General features: G+C 42.4%; 3 protein-coding genes across 9 annotated transcripts in view; 1 reads left to right on the forward strand and 2 right to left on the reverse strand.

The window, feature by feature from the left end:
- Window positions 1-15,752, reverse strand: part of LOC128017488 (butyrophilin subfamily 1 member A1-like) — a 165,706-nt gene extending 149,954 nt beyond the window's left edge. Inside the window, exon 1 of the mRNA XM_052602911.1 lies at window positions 15,564-15,752. The gene's annotated coding sequence lies outside the window, so the exon portion shown is untranslated. The remainder of the gene's footprint in view (window positions 1-15,563) is intronic.
- The window catches only part of LOC128017486 (butyrophilin subfamily 3 member A3-like), a 179,973-nt gene that overhangs the window by 107,102 nt on the left and 57,009 nt on the right, over window positions 1-15,862 (reverse strand). The window lies entirely within an intron of this gene.
- On the forward strand, window positions 7,708-9,417 carry LOC128017489 (uncharacterized). Its single transcript, XM_052602913.1, has 2 exons — window positions 7,708-8,437; window positions 8,519-9,417. Exons 1-2 carry the CDS (start codon window positions 8,065-8,067, stop codon window positions 9,382-9,384), a joined length of 1,239 nt encoding a protein of 412 aa, XP_052458873.1. The 5' UTR covers window positions 7,708-8,064; the 3' UTR covers window positions 9,385-9,417.

Consider the following 15,862-nt stretch of genomic DNA (forward strand, 5'->3'; position numbering starts at 1 on the left):
AAACTACATGTGTATTGCAAAGCAGTTACAGCTGGGCTGCTTACAAATGTTGCACATATGTATTAACAGAAATAAAAAGATTAATAGTAATAATACAAATATATAAAAGGTATTAAGCTTGTAGTGCAAAATGGATTAGTGTATATAAGTGTACAAGTTATAAATAACATAAAATAAGATAAAGTATTAGATTTGAATAGGCAAAATATACATCTAAGTAATACAACACAGCAATATGGCATAACATAATCTACATTGGAGACATCAGGTCAGGGCAGGTTGAGTGTTTTCTCTAACATCATGACAGGCAGACACACACTGAGCAGCAAACACACAGCAGTTCTTGTGTTCTCCTAACAGATACGGCAGTTTCTCCTGCTTCGGAAGAGTTTTAAATGTCTGATGGATCTGCTGTATTTTATCATAGAACCCTGTCCGTATGTCCGTGTATTTGGGGCATTCTGTTAGGAAGTGCAGTTCTGTTTCCATCTGATTCAGATCACAGTGTGAACACAATCTCTGCTCCGCTGGCAGCCATGTTTTTCTGTGTCTGCCCGTCTCTATCATCAGCTTGTGTCCGCTGAGTCTGTATCTGGTCAGTGTGCTCCTCAGTTTCTAATCTGACACTGTGTACAGATACTCTGCCATACTGTACTCTTTCTTTAGAGCCAAATAGCATCGCATTTTACTCTGTTGTTGTGTTTGGGTTTACCAGTGAGTGATGTAATTCTGTGTGATTTGTGCAGTAATCTGATTGATTCTGATGTGATTCAGAGCATCAGTAGATGTTAGTGGAGCATCAGGGCTCAAGCTCTGGATCAGCAGAGGGAGGGGACTGCTTTCTTTGCTCATCTCTTGGTATTCAGAATCAGAATCAGAATCAGAATGAGCTTTATTGCCAGGTGTGTTTACACATACGAGGAATTTGTTTTCGTGACAGAAGCTCCACAGTACAACAGAATGGCAGCGACAGAACATAAAACACATAATAAAAGAATACAAAATACAAATAAGTAGATAGTGAATGACAATATACAAATTGACAATTGTACGCAGGTATATTACAAAATGCAGTTATGTATGTACATGTGTATTATGTGCAAAATTTAAGTGTATACTAAGTATGTGTGTTAGATAAATAAATGTATGTGTATATAAATATAAAGTGTAGTGTGTTCGCCGTTATTATCAGCTGTTCATAAGATGGATTGTGGATTGCCTGAGGGAAGAAACTGGTCCTGTGTCTGGTCGTTCTGGTGCTCAGTGCTCTGTAGCGTCGACCAGATGGCAACAGTTCAAAGAGGGAGTGTGCTGGATGTGAGGGGTCCAGAGTGATTTTGACAGCCCTTTTTCTCACTCTGGATAAGTACAGTTCTTGAATAGATGGGAGAGTTAAACCGATGATTCGCTCAGCAGTCCGGACTACCCTCTGTAGTCTTCTGAGGTCAGATTTAGAAGCTGAGCTGAACCAGACAGTTACTGAAGTGCAGAGGATGGATTCAATGATGGTGGAGTAGAACTGTTTCAGCAGCTCCTGTGGCAGGTTAAACTTCCTCAGCTGGTGAAGGAAGTACAACCTCTGCTGGGCCTTTTTCACATTGGAGTCAATGTGATTGTCCCACTTCAGGTCCTGAGAGATAGTGGTGCCCAGGAACCTGAATGACTCCAATGCAGTCACAGTGCTGTTCATGATGGTGAGTGGGGGGAGTGCAGGGGGGTTTCTCCTGAAGTCCACAATCATCTCCACTGTTGAGCGTGTTAAGCTCCAGGTTTTGAGAGTGCACCAGACAGCCAGCTCTTTTACCTCCTGTCTGTAAGCAGACTCGTCACCATCCTGAATGAGGCCGATGAGTGTGGTGTCATCTGCAAACTTCAGGAGCTTGACAGAGGGGTCCTTAGACGTGCAATCATTAGTGTACAGGGAGAAGAGCAGTGGGGAGAGAACGCAGCCCTGGGGAGCTCCGGTGCTGATTGTACGGGTGCTGGATGTGTATTTTCCCAGCCTCACTAGCTGCTGCCTGTCTGTCAGGAAGCTGTTGATCCACGGACAGATGGAGGTGGGCACGGAGAGCTGATTTAGTTTGGGCAGGAGGAGGTTTGGGATGATCGTGTTGAAGGCCGAGCTGAAGTCCACAAACAGGATCCTCACATAAGTCCCCGGTCTGTCTAGGTGTTGCAGAACATAATGCAGTCCGATGTTTACTGCATCGTCCACAGACCTGTTTCCTCTGTAGGCAAACTGAAGAGGATCCAGCAAGGGCCCAGTGATGTCCTTCAGGTGGGCCAGCACCAGTTTTTCAAATGACTTCATGACTACAGACGTTAGAGCCACAGGCCTGTAGTCATTTAGTCCTGTAATTTTGGTTTTCTTAGGGATGGGGATGATGGTGGAGCGTTTGAAGCATGAAGGGATCTGTTGAAGATCTTTGTGAAGATGGGGGCCAGCTGGTCAGCACAGGATTTCAGACAGGCTGGTGTAACACAATCTGGGCCCGGTGCTTTTTTACTTTTCTGCTTCCGGAAGACCTGGCGCACCGCATCCTCGCTGATCTGAATTGCAGGTGTGGGGGAGAGGGGGGATGCAGGAGGTGTGAATGGTGAGAGTGCTTGATTGGAGAGGTGTTCAGGATGGGTTGCAGGAGCTGTTAATGGTGTGAACGTTTGTTTGGAGAGGCATTCAGGACTGGTTGCAGGAGTTGTGTATGGTGTGAATGGTTGTGTGGGGAGGCATTCAGGGCAGGTGATGGGTGTTCTTTCAAACCTGCAGTAAAACTCGTTCAGATCGTCTGCCAGTCGTTAATTCTCCACAGTGCTGGGGGGTGGTGTCTTGTAATTGGTGATCTTCTTTAGACTTTTTCACACTGATGCTGAGTTGTTGGAAGTGAACTGAGTCCTTATTTTTTTCAGAATAGTTCATCTTTGCCACTTTGATCTCTTTTTCCAGTGTGTATTTAGCCTGTTTATACAAGACATTGTCCCCCTTCACGTAAGCATCTTCTTTGGCCTGACGGAGCTGTCTGAGTTTTGCAGTGAACCACGGTTTGTCATTATTGTAAATTAGTTGAGTCTTTGTAGAAATACACATATTCTCACAGAAAACGATATATGATGTTACGGTCTCTGTGAGTTCATCCAGATCGGTGGCAGCAGCTTCAAAAACACTCCAATCAGTGAGGTCAAAACAAGATTGTAAATCCTGCTCTGCTTCATTAGTCCATCTTTTAACAGTCCTTGATAAAGGTTTAGCTGATTTTAGTTTCTGCCTGTAGGACGGTATAAGATGAACCAGAAGGTGATCAGAACGTCCCAAAGCTGCTCGTGGAACAGAGTGAAATGCATCCTTTATTGTGGTGTAACAGTGATCCAATATATTACTGTCTCTTGTGGGACATGTAACATGCTGTCTGTATTTTGGCAGTTCACGGGAGAGATTGGCTTTATTAAAGTCCCCGAGAATGATTAAAACAGAGTCCGAGTGTTGTTGTTCTGTCTCTGTGATCTGATCAGCGAGTTTCTGTAAAGCTGAGCTCACATGCGCTTGAGGATGGATGTAAACACTGACCAGAATGAACGAGTGAAACTCCCGCGGCGAATAGAACGGCCTGCAGTTAATGAAGAGTGTTTCGAGATTTGAGCAGCACGTCTTCTTTAACACAGTTACATCTGTACACCACCGTTCATTGATGTAAAAGCATGTCCCACCGCTACGCGATTTCCCCGTTGATTCTGCGTCGCGATCCGCTCTAAACAGCTGAAAGTCCGGCAGATGGAGCGCGCTGTCCGGTATGGTGTCATTCAGCCAGGTTTCCATGAAACACAGAGCAGCAGAGTGTGTGAAATCCTTATTTGTCCGAGAAAGCAGAAGGAGTTTGTCCGTTTTGTTGGGTAGAGAGCGGAGATTTGCGAGATGGATGCTAGGCAACGGCGTTCGAAATCCGCGCTTCCTGAGTCTGACGAGCGCTCCCGCTCGCTTCCCCCGTCTGCGCGTCCTGAATCGTTTGATCAGCACCGCTGCTCCTCCGATAACAATGTTCACTAAAACGTCTGAATAATTGAAATCCAGAAAAACATCTTGTGTTGCATTCTGCCGAATGCTCAGCAGTTCATCCCTGGTGAAACTGATGGCAGGAATATAACTAAAGACAGGACAAACTAACAAAAACACAAAAACATATGCGGAGCACGTCATGGAGGCAGCCATCCTGTATCGGCGCCACACACCAGCCGATGAAGGGCTTTCTAATGATATGATTGGGGGTCACTGAGTTTCAGATGTTTCCAGAATTTAATTGCCCTTTTTTGTATCTTTATGATTAGAAGATATTTGCCTAATTCTGCCCTGCATGCGTTATTTGTTGTATGCCGGTGCACGTGTAATATATTTTTACACAGTTCTGCATGCAGGGTCTCAATTTGATGTTTTTCCCATTTGGTGAAATCTTGATTTGGATTGGTCAGTGGACCCCACACCTCACTGCCATAGAGTACAATGGGCTCAATTACTTATTCTAATATTATATATTAGGATCAAATTTATTTTCCATTTTTAAAGATTGGTGTGATCAAGCCTTGATTCCAGATGTCAGGGAAGTAACCTACACTCAGAACCACATTAATAGTTTTAGAATGGCCAATTGAAATTTACTGCTTGTCTGTTTTATCATTTCATTTAATATCCCATCAGGACCAGTTGATTTTTTGAGTTGGAGGTTGTTGTTTTTTTTGGGGCGGCAGTGGCTCAGTGGTTCATGTAGGTTGTCTACAAACCGGAAGGTTGGTGGTTCAATCCCTGGCTCCACCTGACCAAGTGTTGAGGTGTCCTTGAGCAAGACACCTAACCCCAGCTGCTCCCGACGAGCTGGATGTGCCTTGAATGGCAGACACCGCAGTTGGTGTATGAATGAGTGTGTGAATGGGTGAATGTGAGGCAAATTGCAAAGCGCTTTGGATGACCATGTGGTCTGTTGAAAGCGCTATATAAATGCAGTCCATATATCAGTTGTTGGGAAATCTAATGGGTTTTGGTTATCTTTGATTGCAAATTCTAGTTTTCCCAACTGGTTGATTGTTTGATTTTGTTAACAGTTTGTGTCTGTTTGTACTTCACTGAACAATGTTTGGAAATTACTTTCCCATATTTCTCCATTTTGGATTGCCAATTCTTCATGATTGTTTTTGTTTTTTTTTCAGATTGTTCCAATTATTCCAAAATTGGTTTGTGTTCACTGACTTCTCAATTGTCGTGAGTTGTTTTTGGGTGTATTGTGTTCTTTTGGTTCTGAGTGTATGTTTGTATTGTTTTAGTGTTTCACAGTAAGGAAGATTGATCTATGCATTATTTGGTTCTCTGTGTTTCTGATTTGACAGTGTTCTCAGGTTTTTGGGAATAGTTCGGCAGTCCTGATCAAAGCATTTTTTTGTCATTTTTGAGTATTTGATAATTCCATTTTTTGTTTTCAGTTTGGATTGTTTTGCTGATTTTCGAAATATGTAATTTAAATCTTTGACTGCAAGATTGACACCCTCATTAGTGTGAGCATAGGTGTTATTTAGAAAGTTAATATCAGCGCTTGTATTTTTTGGCTGCTAAGTGGTTTCTGATATTCTTCAGCACTGTTTTTCACTGGACTTAATGACTACAGACCTGTTGCCCTAACATCTGTGGTCATGAAGTTGTTTGAGAGACTTGGTGTGGACTTATCTAAAGGACATTACTGTACCCTTACTGTACCCTTACTGCCGTTTCAACATGGGACTGAACTTTATCCTGCAAAATCTGTACAAATCAGGTATTTATGTGAGGATCCTGTTTGTGGACTTCAGTTTGACCTTTAACACCACCATCCCAACACTCCTACAGACAAAACTGTCCCAGCTCTCTGTCCCTAGCTCTATCTGTCAGTAGATCACCAGCTTTCTGACAGATAGGCAACAGTTAGTGAGACCGGGGAAATTCACATCAAACAGCTGCTCCACCAACTCTGGTGCCCCTCAGGGATGTGTTCTCTCCCCTCTGCTTTTCTCCCTGTACACCAACGACTGCACCTCTAAAGACCCCTCTGTCAAGCTCCTAAAGTTTGCAGACGACACTACAGTAATCGGCCTCATCCAGGACGGTGATGAGTCTGCTTACAAACAAGAGGTTGAGCAGCTGGCTGTCTGGTGCAGTCTTAACAACCTGGAGCACAAAACAGTGGAGATGATCGTGGATTTTAGGAGAAACCCCCCTGCACTTTCCCCACTCACCATCATGAACAGCACTGTGGCTGCAGTGGAGTCATTCAGATTCCTGGGCACCACTATCTCTCAGGACCTGAAGTGGGACAATCACATTGACTCCATTGTGAAAAAGGCCCAGCAGAGGTTGCACTTCCTTTGCCAGTCGAGTAAATTCAACCTGCCACAGGAGTTGCTCACATAGTTCTCAGCCATCATTGAGTGTCTACTGTGCACATCAATAACTGTCTGGTTTGGTTCAGCTACAAAATCAGACATCAGAAGACTACAGAGGATGCTGTGGACTGCTAAGAGGAGGATTGGTGCTCTCCTGCCAACTCTTAAAGAACAGTATGTATGTAATGAGATTATGGGAAGTCGTGGCTTAGTGTTTAGAGAGTTTGACTCCTAACCTTAAGGTTGTGGGTTTGAGTCTCGGGCCAGTAATGCAACGATTGAGGTTCTCTTGAGCAAGGTACTGAACCCCCAGCTGCTACCTGGGCACTGCACAATAAATGATGCCCACTGCTCTGGGTGTCTGTTCACTGCCGTCTGTGTGCACTTTGGATGGGTTAAATGCAGAGCATGAATTCTGAGTATGGGTCACCATACTTGGCTGTATGTTACGTCATGTCACTTCACTTTATACAGGGCTCAGAAAATAACTCTGGATCCCTCACATCCAAGCTGTCTGCTTCTTAAACTTTTGGTTCAAGAAGCAGAACTGGCAGGCACAATAAAAGTTTCTTCCCCCAGGCATTCAACCTCATGAACAGTTAAATGCTCTCCCCATTGTGCAATACTGGTAATATTTACTTGAGACCACCAATCTTAGTCTATCCCTACATATTGCTCTATTCTATTCCATCTACAACACACCTGTAGATAAAAAAAATTCAGATTTCGTTTATCATATACATATACATCTTTATCTTTTTATTATCTTTGTGTTGTAGTTGTCTCCGTGTACTGGAATCTTATGTGACCAAAACAAATGAATTTTATGTGCAAACATACTATTTGATACATACAATAAAGCTCTTTCTGATTATAATTTATAAATATGGGTATTATTGAGGAACAAAAAAAATGACTTAAATGTTGTGATCAACTAATATCACAACATGAAGAAACAGTCGAGCAACATAGAAGGACGGCAGCTTGTGAGTGTTTTGTCTTGTTTTCTCATCAGACTAGTGTGTGATCATCATTGCTAGGAAAGTTGTTTGGTTTAAATTGTGTGTGTCTTACCGTGGTTAATACGTGCTGAAAGTGGCGCTTGGTTTTGCGTTTGCCTATCGCGGGACTGCCTGGTTTCGATCTGCTAAATAGTGAGGCGTGGCCAAAGCCAGTGAAAGTACTTAATTAGCTGTTTGGAAAGCACTTGTCAGAAGAAACAGTCGAGCAACATAGAAGGACAGCAGCTTGTGAGTGTTTTGTCTTGTTTTCTCATCAGACTAGTGTGTGATCATCATTGCTAGGAAAGTTGTTTGGTTTAAATTGTGTGTGTCTTACCATGGTTAATACGTGCTGAAAATGGCGCTTGGTTTTGCGTTTGCCTATCGCGGGACTGGCTGGTTTCGATCTGCTAAATAGTGAGGCGTGTCCAGCTGACTTCAATCACAGGTAATCAGGATAATACAAAGCACTAGGTTTCACCGTGGCAGCGGTCGTGGCAACCCTCGTGTGAACCCTCCTCGTGTGAAGACCGATGAGTGTAAAGACAATCGACTCTACCTGCGCGACTCCACCGAGCAAGGACACCGACAGGGCACCTGAGTATTGCTTTTCTCTTTTTTTCCACTCTTTGTATAGTTTTCTCAAATATATCTTACACTTGTAGTCACTATGTGCTTTCAGATCTCTACTATCACTACTAACACTCGGAGAGCACGCTATATACGTCGCAGGAAGGCCTGTCTGACAAACCTACGCCATGTCCCTCTGACCTCTACTACTATGCTCTCTATTCCAGTTGGTCTCTGGAACTGCCAGTCTGCAGTTAACAAAGCAGACTTCATTTCCTCTATTGCTACCCATTCCGGTCTCAACCTCATGGCACTGACAGAGACTTGGATCAAACCTGAAGATACTGCCACCCCTGCAGCCCTCTCTACTAATTTCACTTGTTCCCACACTCCTTGTACCACTGGGAGGGGTGGAGGTACGGGTCTCCTTATATCCAAAGAATGGAAATTTGAACTTCAGCCATCACCTACAGGTACTGGTTCATTTGAATCACATGCCATTACTGTAACCCACCCTGTTAAAATTCACTTTGTGGTCATTTATCGTCCTCCAGGTCAACTGGGAAACTTCTTGGAGGAGTTGGATGTGCTGCTATCAAACTTTCCTGAAGATGGTACTCCTCTGGTACTGCTTGGTGACTTCAACATCCACTTAGATAAACCCCAGGCTGCTGACTTCAAAACTCTGCTCACCTCATTTGATCTCAAGCTAGTGTCCACTACAGCGACTCACAAATCGAGCAACCAACTTGACCTCATCTACACGCGCGGTTGCTCTGTGGACACCTCTTCAGTTGCTCCACTGCACACCTCTGATCACTTCCTCATTACTGCTAACCTAGCACTTACTCCTGAAGTGGCACACACTCCAACGCAGGTCACCTTTCGACGGAACCTACGCTCACTCTCTCCATCTCGCCTATCTGCTGTGGTTTCATCCTCTCTTCCACCATTCTCTCAGTTTTCTGCTCTGGACACGAACAGTGCTACGGACACTCTTTGCTCCACTTTAACATCTTGCTTGGACAACTTTTGCCCACTATTGTCTAGACCAGCACGCATTGCCCCATCTGCCCCCTGGCTGTCCGAGGTTCTCCGTGAACATCGCTCTAAACTCAGGGCTGCAGAGAGGAAATGGCAGAAATCAAAAAAATCTACGGACCTCAGTGTGTATCAATCTCTCCTCTCTTCCTTCTCTGCAAATATCTTCACAGCTAAAACATCCTACTACCACAACAAAATTAACAGCTGCTGTGACGCTCGGACACTATTCAAGACTTTCTCTTCTCTTCTTAATCCGCCGCCTCCACCTCCTCCATCGAATCTTACAGCGGACGACTTTGCAGCTTTCTTCACAAATAAGACTAAATCCATCAGTGAACAATTCTCCACACCACAGACTGAGGAAACTTCACAATGACTGATGCACACTCTTTATCCTCCTTCTCCCCACTCTCAGAGATGGACGTCTCCAAAATTCTCCTGTCCAATCATCCTACTACTTGTCCACTTGATCCTATCCCCACTCACCTCCTTCAAGCGATCTCTTCTTCAGTCATACCTTCACTTACTCACATTATCAACTCCTCTCTTCAATCTGGAACATTTCCCTTAGCATTCAAGCAGGCTCGGGTAAGCCCACTGCTCAAGAAACCATCTCTAAATCCAGCGCTTCTTGAAAACTACAGACCGGTATCCCTTCTTCCATTCATTGCAAAGACACTTGAGCGGGCTGTGTTCAACCAGCTTTCTATGTTCCTTGGACAGAACAACCTCCTGGACAGCAACCAATCTGGCTTCAAAAGTGGCCACTCAACTGAGACTGCTCTGCTCTCGGTTACTGAAGCCCTGCGACTAGCAAGAGCAGCTTCAAAATCCTCGGTACTCATCTTACTGGACCTGTCTGCTGCTTTTGATACTGTTAATCACCAGATTCTCCTGTCCACCCTCAGAAAGATGGGAATCTCTGGAACTGCTCTCCTGTGGGTAAGGTCCTACCTCTCTGACAGATCCTTCAGTGTGTCTTGGAGGGGTGATGTTTCTAAGTCACACCACCTTGCTACTGGAGTTCCTCAAGGCTCAGTACTTGGACCACTTCTCTTCTCCATCTACATGACGTCTTTAGGATCTGTCATTCAGAAGCATGGCTTTTCTTATCACTGCTACGCTGATGACACCCAACTCTACTTCTCATTCCAGCCAGATGACCCGACGGTAGCTGCTCGCATTTCAGCCTGTCTGAGTGACATTTCTAGCTGGATGAATGACCATCACCTTCAGCTTAACCTTACAAAGACTGAACTACTGGTAATTCCAGCCAACCCATTGATTAATCACAACTTCTCTATACAGCTGGGCTCGTCAACCATAACTCCTTCGAGGACAGCCAGAAACCTAGGAGTTGTGATGGATCATCAATTAAGCTTCACTGACCACATTGCTACAACGACCCGGTCCTGCAGGTTTGCCTTATACAACATTAGGAAGATTAGACCCTTCCTGTCAGAGCAAGCAACCCAACTTCTTGTCCAAGCTCTTGTTCTCTCCAGACTGGACTATTGTAATGCTCTCCTGGCGGGCCTTCCTGCATGTACTGTCAAGCCTCTGCAAATGATCCAGAATGCAGCAGCGAGGGTTGTCTTCAATGAGCCAAAAAAAGCTCATGTTACTCCTCTCCTCATCAGGTTACACTGGCTACCAGTAGCTGCTCGCATCAAATTCAAGGTACTGATGCTTGCCTACAAGACGACCACTGGCACTGCACCAGCTTACCTAAACTCACTGGTTAAATCCTATGTGCCCTCCAGAAGTTTGCGCTCTGCAAGTGAACAACGCCTTGTGGTGCCATCCCAAAGAAATTCAAAATCACTCTCACGGACCTTTTCCTGGACTGTGCCCAGCTGGTGGAATGATCTCCCAATCTCAATTCGTACAGCTGAGTCTTTACTCATTTGGAACTATTCAAGAAACATCTAAAGACTCATCTTTTTTGCCTGCACTTAACCTACTAACACCAGTACTTTTCCTTTTCTTGTCTTTTTCATTTAATTAAAAAAAAAAAAAAAAAAATTCTATACACCGGGCTATGCGTTCTATACTAGACTAACTGAGACTTGTCATGGCACTTGTATTCTGTTGTTGTTCTCTTGTTGACCTGACTGCTTCTATTGTTCTCATTTGTAAGTCGCTTTGGATAAAAGCGTCTGCTAAATGATTAAATGTAAATGTAAATGTAAATATATTGGCCGATATATGGCATTGTTTGTCATGTTTTTTATGTCTGGCTGACAAGTGTTTAAAGTTTTATTCTGACAGTGATGACTTAATAAGTAGGGTTACAGGTCAAGAAATTAGTATTTAAAGTATAACAGCAAATGTTTTTCACCAATATATCGGTTACACTTGATTTCCACTTTAGACGTTCTACTGACTTTAAGTAACTTTGCAACTATATGTCAAGTAACTCTCATTAGTAGACTAATAGTAATAAGTAGACTAATAGTAGTATTAGTAGACTGTTAGGGTTAGTACAATAGGTTGACATGCAATTGCACAGTTAATTATAGCGAACAGAATGTCTAATGTGGGCAGTCAGTTAACTATTTACCTGAACTATTAATAAGATGTAAATCTTTTGAAAATGGCTACTCACCCATGATTTTGAGAACCACCTCTTCACTCCCATATGAATGTTCTCCGCTCACATAACAGTGAAATGGACCTTCATCCTGAAAAGTGAGTTTCTCCAGCCGTAGAGAGACATCTCCATCCTTCAGTCCACCAGACTGATCTGACCGCAGAGCCAGAGAGCTTCGGTTCCTGTATGATTCCTCCTGGATGTCCTGGATCTTCCCGTGATTATAGAGGAGAACAGGATTGCTGAACTGATCCTGACGGTACCAGCGGATCTCCAGAGCTCCAGCGTTCTCAGGAGGAGAGATCCAGCAGGGAAGAATCACTGTGGATCCCACATGAGCCACTATAGGATCAGGAGGAACCACCACAGTCAACGACACTGAGAGACAGAGAGAGACACACTCAATTAAATAAACAGTGCATTAGCTACGATATTTCAAGTGTGATCACATGTTCCACTCTGCAAATGTTTGCAGAAGGAATCCAGTCATTTAAATTGTAATACACACAATCTACCAATACTGTATCAGTTTCGGGCCTGATATTGCACTCCTTTAAACATATACATTGAGTGCACTGCAGCACAGACGCACAAGCTGTACAAAACGAAGATCTCTCATCTTGTGATGTTCGTCATGAAGCCAAGTATCAAAAGAGATGAGTTTTCAGCTGTTACTTGAAAATTGCCAGGGATTCAGCATTTCGGATAGGGGTGGGAAGATCATTCCACCAGCTAGGAATGGTGAACAAGGTTGTCACTAGCAGATCTCAGACTTCTGGAGGGGGCATAGATTTCTGGTAGTGAGTGGAAGTAGAGTGTAACTGTCCCAGCTATTTAAAACCAGGCCTGCTACAGAACAATGAGGGGGGAATCAATCTTGCACTCTATCCTACTGGATACTGTGTTAAGGGTGTACATGAATCAACAAAGGACAAGAAAGAAAAATCTTTTTACAGCTTATAATAATTTTTTTCATAAACATCTTAAACACCAAACAAACAAAGCATTAAATAAATCACACAAAAGCACTCAAGTCAATATAAGTTCCATGTAATACAAAAATCTACAAAAGAAAAAAATCATTTACATGTTTACAAATTCTTCAACAAAGCATACACAAAATATAACTACAAACTCACAGCTGAGCAGCAAACAAAATGTTTCTCAAGCCAGGATTATTTAAGAGGTGTGGTTACTCAAACTGAAGCACCTCTTGCTCTGCTACATCCTCTTTTATACATAAGCTGAGTCTGTGGCTGTTCTATATGCAAACAGCAATGTCTTGAACTTGATGCGAGCCACAACCGGTAGCCAGTGCAAGAGAAGAGAGGTGTAACATGGGCTCTTTTGGTTTCATTGAAGACCAGTCGTGCTGCTGCATTCTGAAAAAAGTGTAAAGTAAAGTGTAGGAGAGATTGTTTGGAGGAGGTGTGAAGGCATTGGGTCTAGAGGGCATGTTGTAGGATGGATGGAGAGGATAAGTTTTGATATGGGAATTTTATCAGTGAGTGTGGTTGATTTGAAATCCTGTGCATGTGGGGCTGTGACCTGACTACTTCTCATTCTGTTTTTTTCTGTGAAGAATGTGGCGAAAACATCACCTGTCATAAAAGTGGTGGTATGTGGTGGGCCGGGACAAAGGGAAGAATTTAATGTTTCGAAGATATTGTGTGTGTCTGGAGCACTTTGGATCTTTTTTTGGAAGAATGATGATTTTGCAGTATGGAATTAAGCAGAGAAAGATGAAAGCAAAGACTGATATATCCTCGGGATTAACAGATCTTTTGATTTGTGGAATTTTCTCTCTGCTGCCCTGAGTTTGGTCCGGTGCTCACTAAGGACACCAGATAACCAGGGGTTAGAAGGGGCAGCCGTGCTGGTCTGGAGGAGAGAGGACAAATATAGTCTAGACAAGAGTTTAAAGTTTAAAGTTTTTTTTAAATACAGTTAATAATACACTTATATTTCATCAACAATCTAAATATCATCTCAATATTTTCACTGGCCGGTAATGAGAGCACCAAAGAAAAACAGGGTCTAGATCCAAATGCAGGTAAGAACTCTTTATAAACTTAAGGGCGAACAAAGTAGAAACAAAAACAGAAGAAAAAAAACCACAAATATCAGAATCTGACCACAGGCACAAAACAGAAACCGGGATATGACACAATTATGGCAACCTAGTGCTTGCATCAGTACACATATAAACAACTGATAATCCAGCCCAGAGAGTTGTGGGGAAAGAGTATAAATAGCCATCAGGATGGGCAACAGCCCACGTCCAGACTCATGACAAATATATGTCCGGCTCCAGTCGCAGTAACCAGTCTGGGGTAACACAGAAATATATTTTTTTATAAAAAAGTTTAGACTATTTTACTGCCTAAAACACAACTATTTATACTTAATTGTAATTTAGATATTTGTGTATTATCATATCAAGTAAAACTGAGTGAATATGACAATTTTTGTATTATTCATCACCTCTAGTTATTTAAATAATGGGGCTTACTATAGCTTTATTGTCCAGTCAGCTTGGCTCTGGTTCTCTAAACCCCCAAAAGCTTGTTCTACAACATTGTAAACTCATGGATGAGACACGCAGATAGTGATAAGAATGTGAAAAGGCTGGAAATCAACAGCACATGAATTCCAGACTGTAAAATGAGTTATTTTATGCATTTAAATGGTTTCATTTTTGTTTGCAGCTTTAATCAGCTTTTTGTTCATTTCACGACTTAAATGACTAAAAAACTACATTGTATGCTGACAGTTTCTTGTGCACTTATTTATAATGTCGCGATCACCACAGATTCAGATAAAGTTGAAGAGTGTGTGCTGTGACACAGTGAGATGGTTGACAGGACAGTTTTACTGACATACAGCCTAACAACATCTCATCATACTGCAGTTCACTGTAGTTCTTCTGAAGCTCATTTGGCTGCTGTAGCATGGCACTGAGGTGAAGCTGAAGTGCACATCTGAAAAGTCTCCCGTATGATGTGGATGCAAAGAAATACGCCAGTTCTACTTCTTAATAAATGCATTTATTGTCAAGAAAAAGGGGACAAAAATGGCAGTTCTGATCAGGGTGGCCAAAGGGGTGATTGATACTGTAAAGTGCTGTGACACAATTGGTATTGTTAAAAGCACTATATAAATAAAGGTGACTATATTCAGCTAAAGTCTGAAGCCCATTCCATTATATCAGAAAGCAGACAATACATTTAACCCAGATGATTCGCTGAAAAGAAAGCTGCTTGGACTGAAAGTGCATATTGTGCTTTATACATTGCTACACAATTAACTATAGAAAAAGCACACTTTTCATCTGTGAAATTTTACTAACTTAAGTAGTTAGTGATGCCAGAATATCTTTTTGGTTGATATTCATTAAGATCAGTGAGGCAGGCTGCCATTCTGGCTTTAAATGTCACTGAAAAACTGGTCATTGAGACCTACTTAAACTCATAGTAAAATAAAAATATAATGTTAAGACAGTTCTAATGGCCTGACAATGGAGAGGGCACCTGCAACTATATTTTTGTCCCAAGCTAACGCCCAAGTTCAGGGGATCCCAGAAACTATAGTGGGCACCCCTGCGAATGGTAATCAATATGCCAAAAAAAATAAAAAAATAAAAAATAAAAACAATTCCTACACCTTTACTATAATAAACTATGGTTATTTTCGTAAGGGAAAGTGAAGTTTATTGTCCCATTACACTAAGCACACATAAGGAATGGAATAATTCACCATAAAACTTGTAAAGATTCGCGTGTGTTTGTGTTGTTCTTACCTGAAGTCTCTATGAGGGGATTCAGTAAAACGATAATAATCCACAACATTCCTGTGAAAATACAGACTCCAATAAAACAAACTCTGAGGGAATAAATCACATGATAGAAATCATCGATCGGGCTGTTTTGTTCAATGAAAAAAAAAAAAAAAAAAAAACTCACTAGAGACTCGTTCATTCAATCACAGCAATCTGATTTAAGTGAATCTGAGCCTTTACGTTCAACACAATAAAAGCGTCAAATATTAATGCTAAAACACACGGAAATCTTTCAGAATCCAAAAGGTGCTCGAGATGTTCCTCCTTGTTTGCTTTCACTTTCTAAAAATAAAACTGCAGTCCGGTGTGATTCTGTTAGATGTGATTCTGTTTAATGCAATCTGCGATGCATGCAGTGTGTGATCTCTGTGACGAGCGCGCGAGGATGATTCAGTGTGATAATGCACACAGACACGACACGTG

Source organism: Carassius gibelio, chromosome A7 (genome assembly GCF_023724105.1).
Source record: "Carassius gibelio isolate Cgi1373 ecotype wild population from Czech Republic chromosome A7, carGib1.2-hapl.c, whole genome shotgun sequence".
NCBI classification, from domain to species: Eukaryota; Metazoa; Chordata; class Actinopteri; order Cypriniformes; family Cyprinidae; genus Carassius; species Carassius gibelio.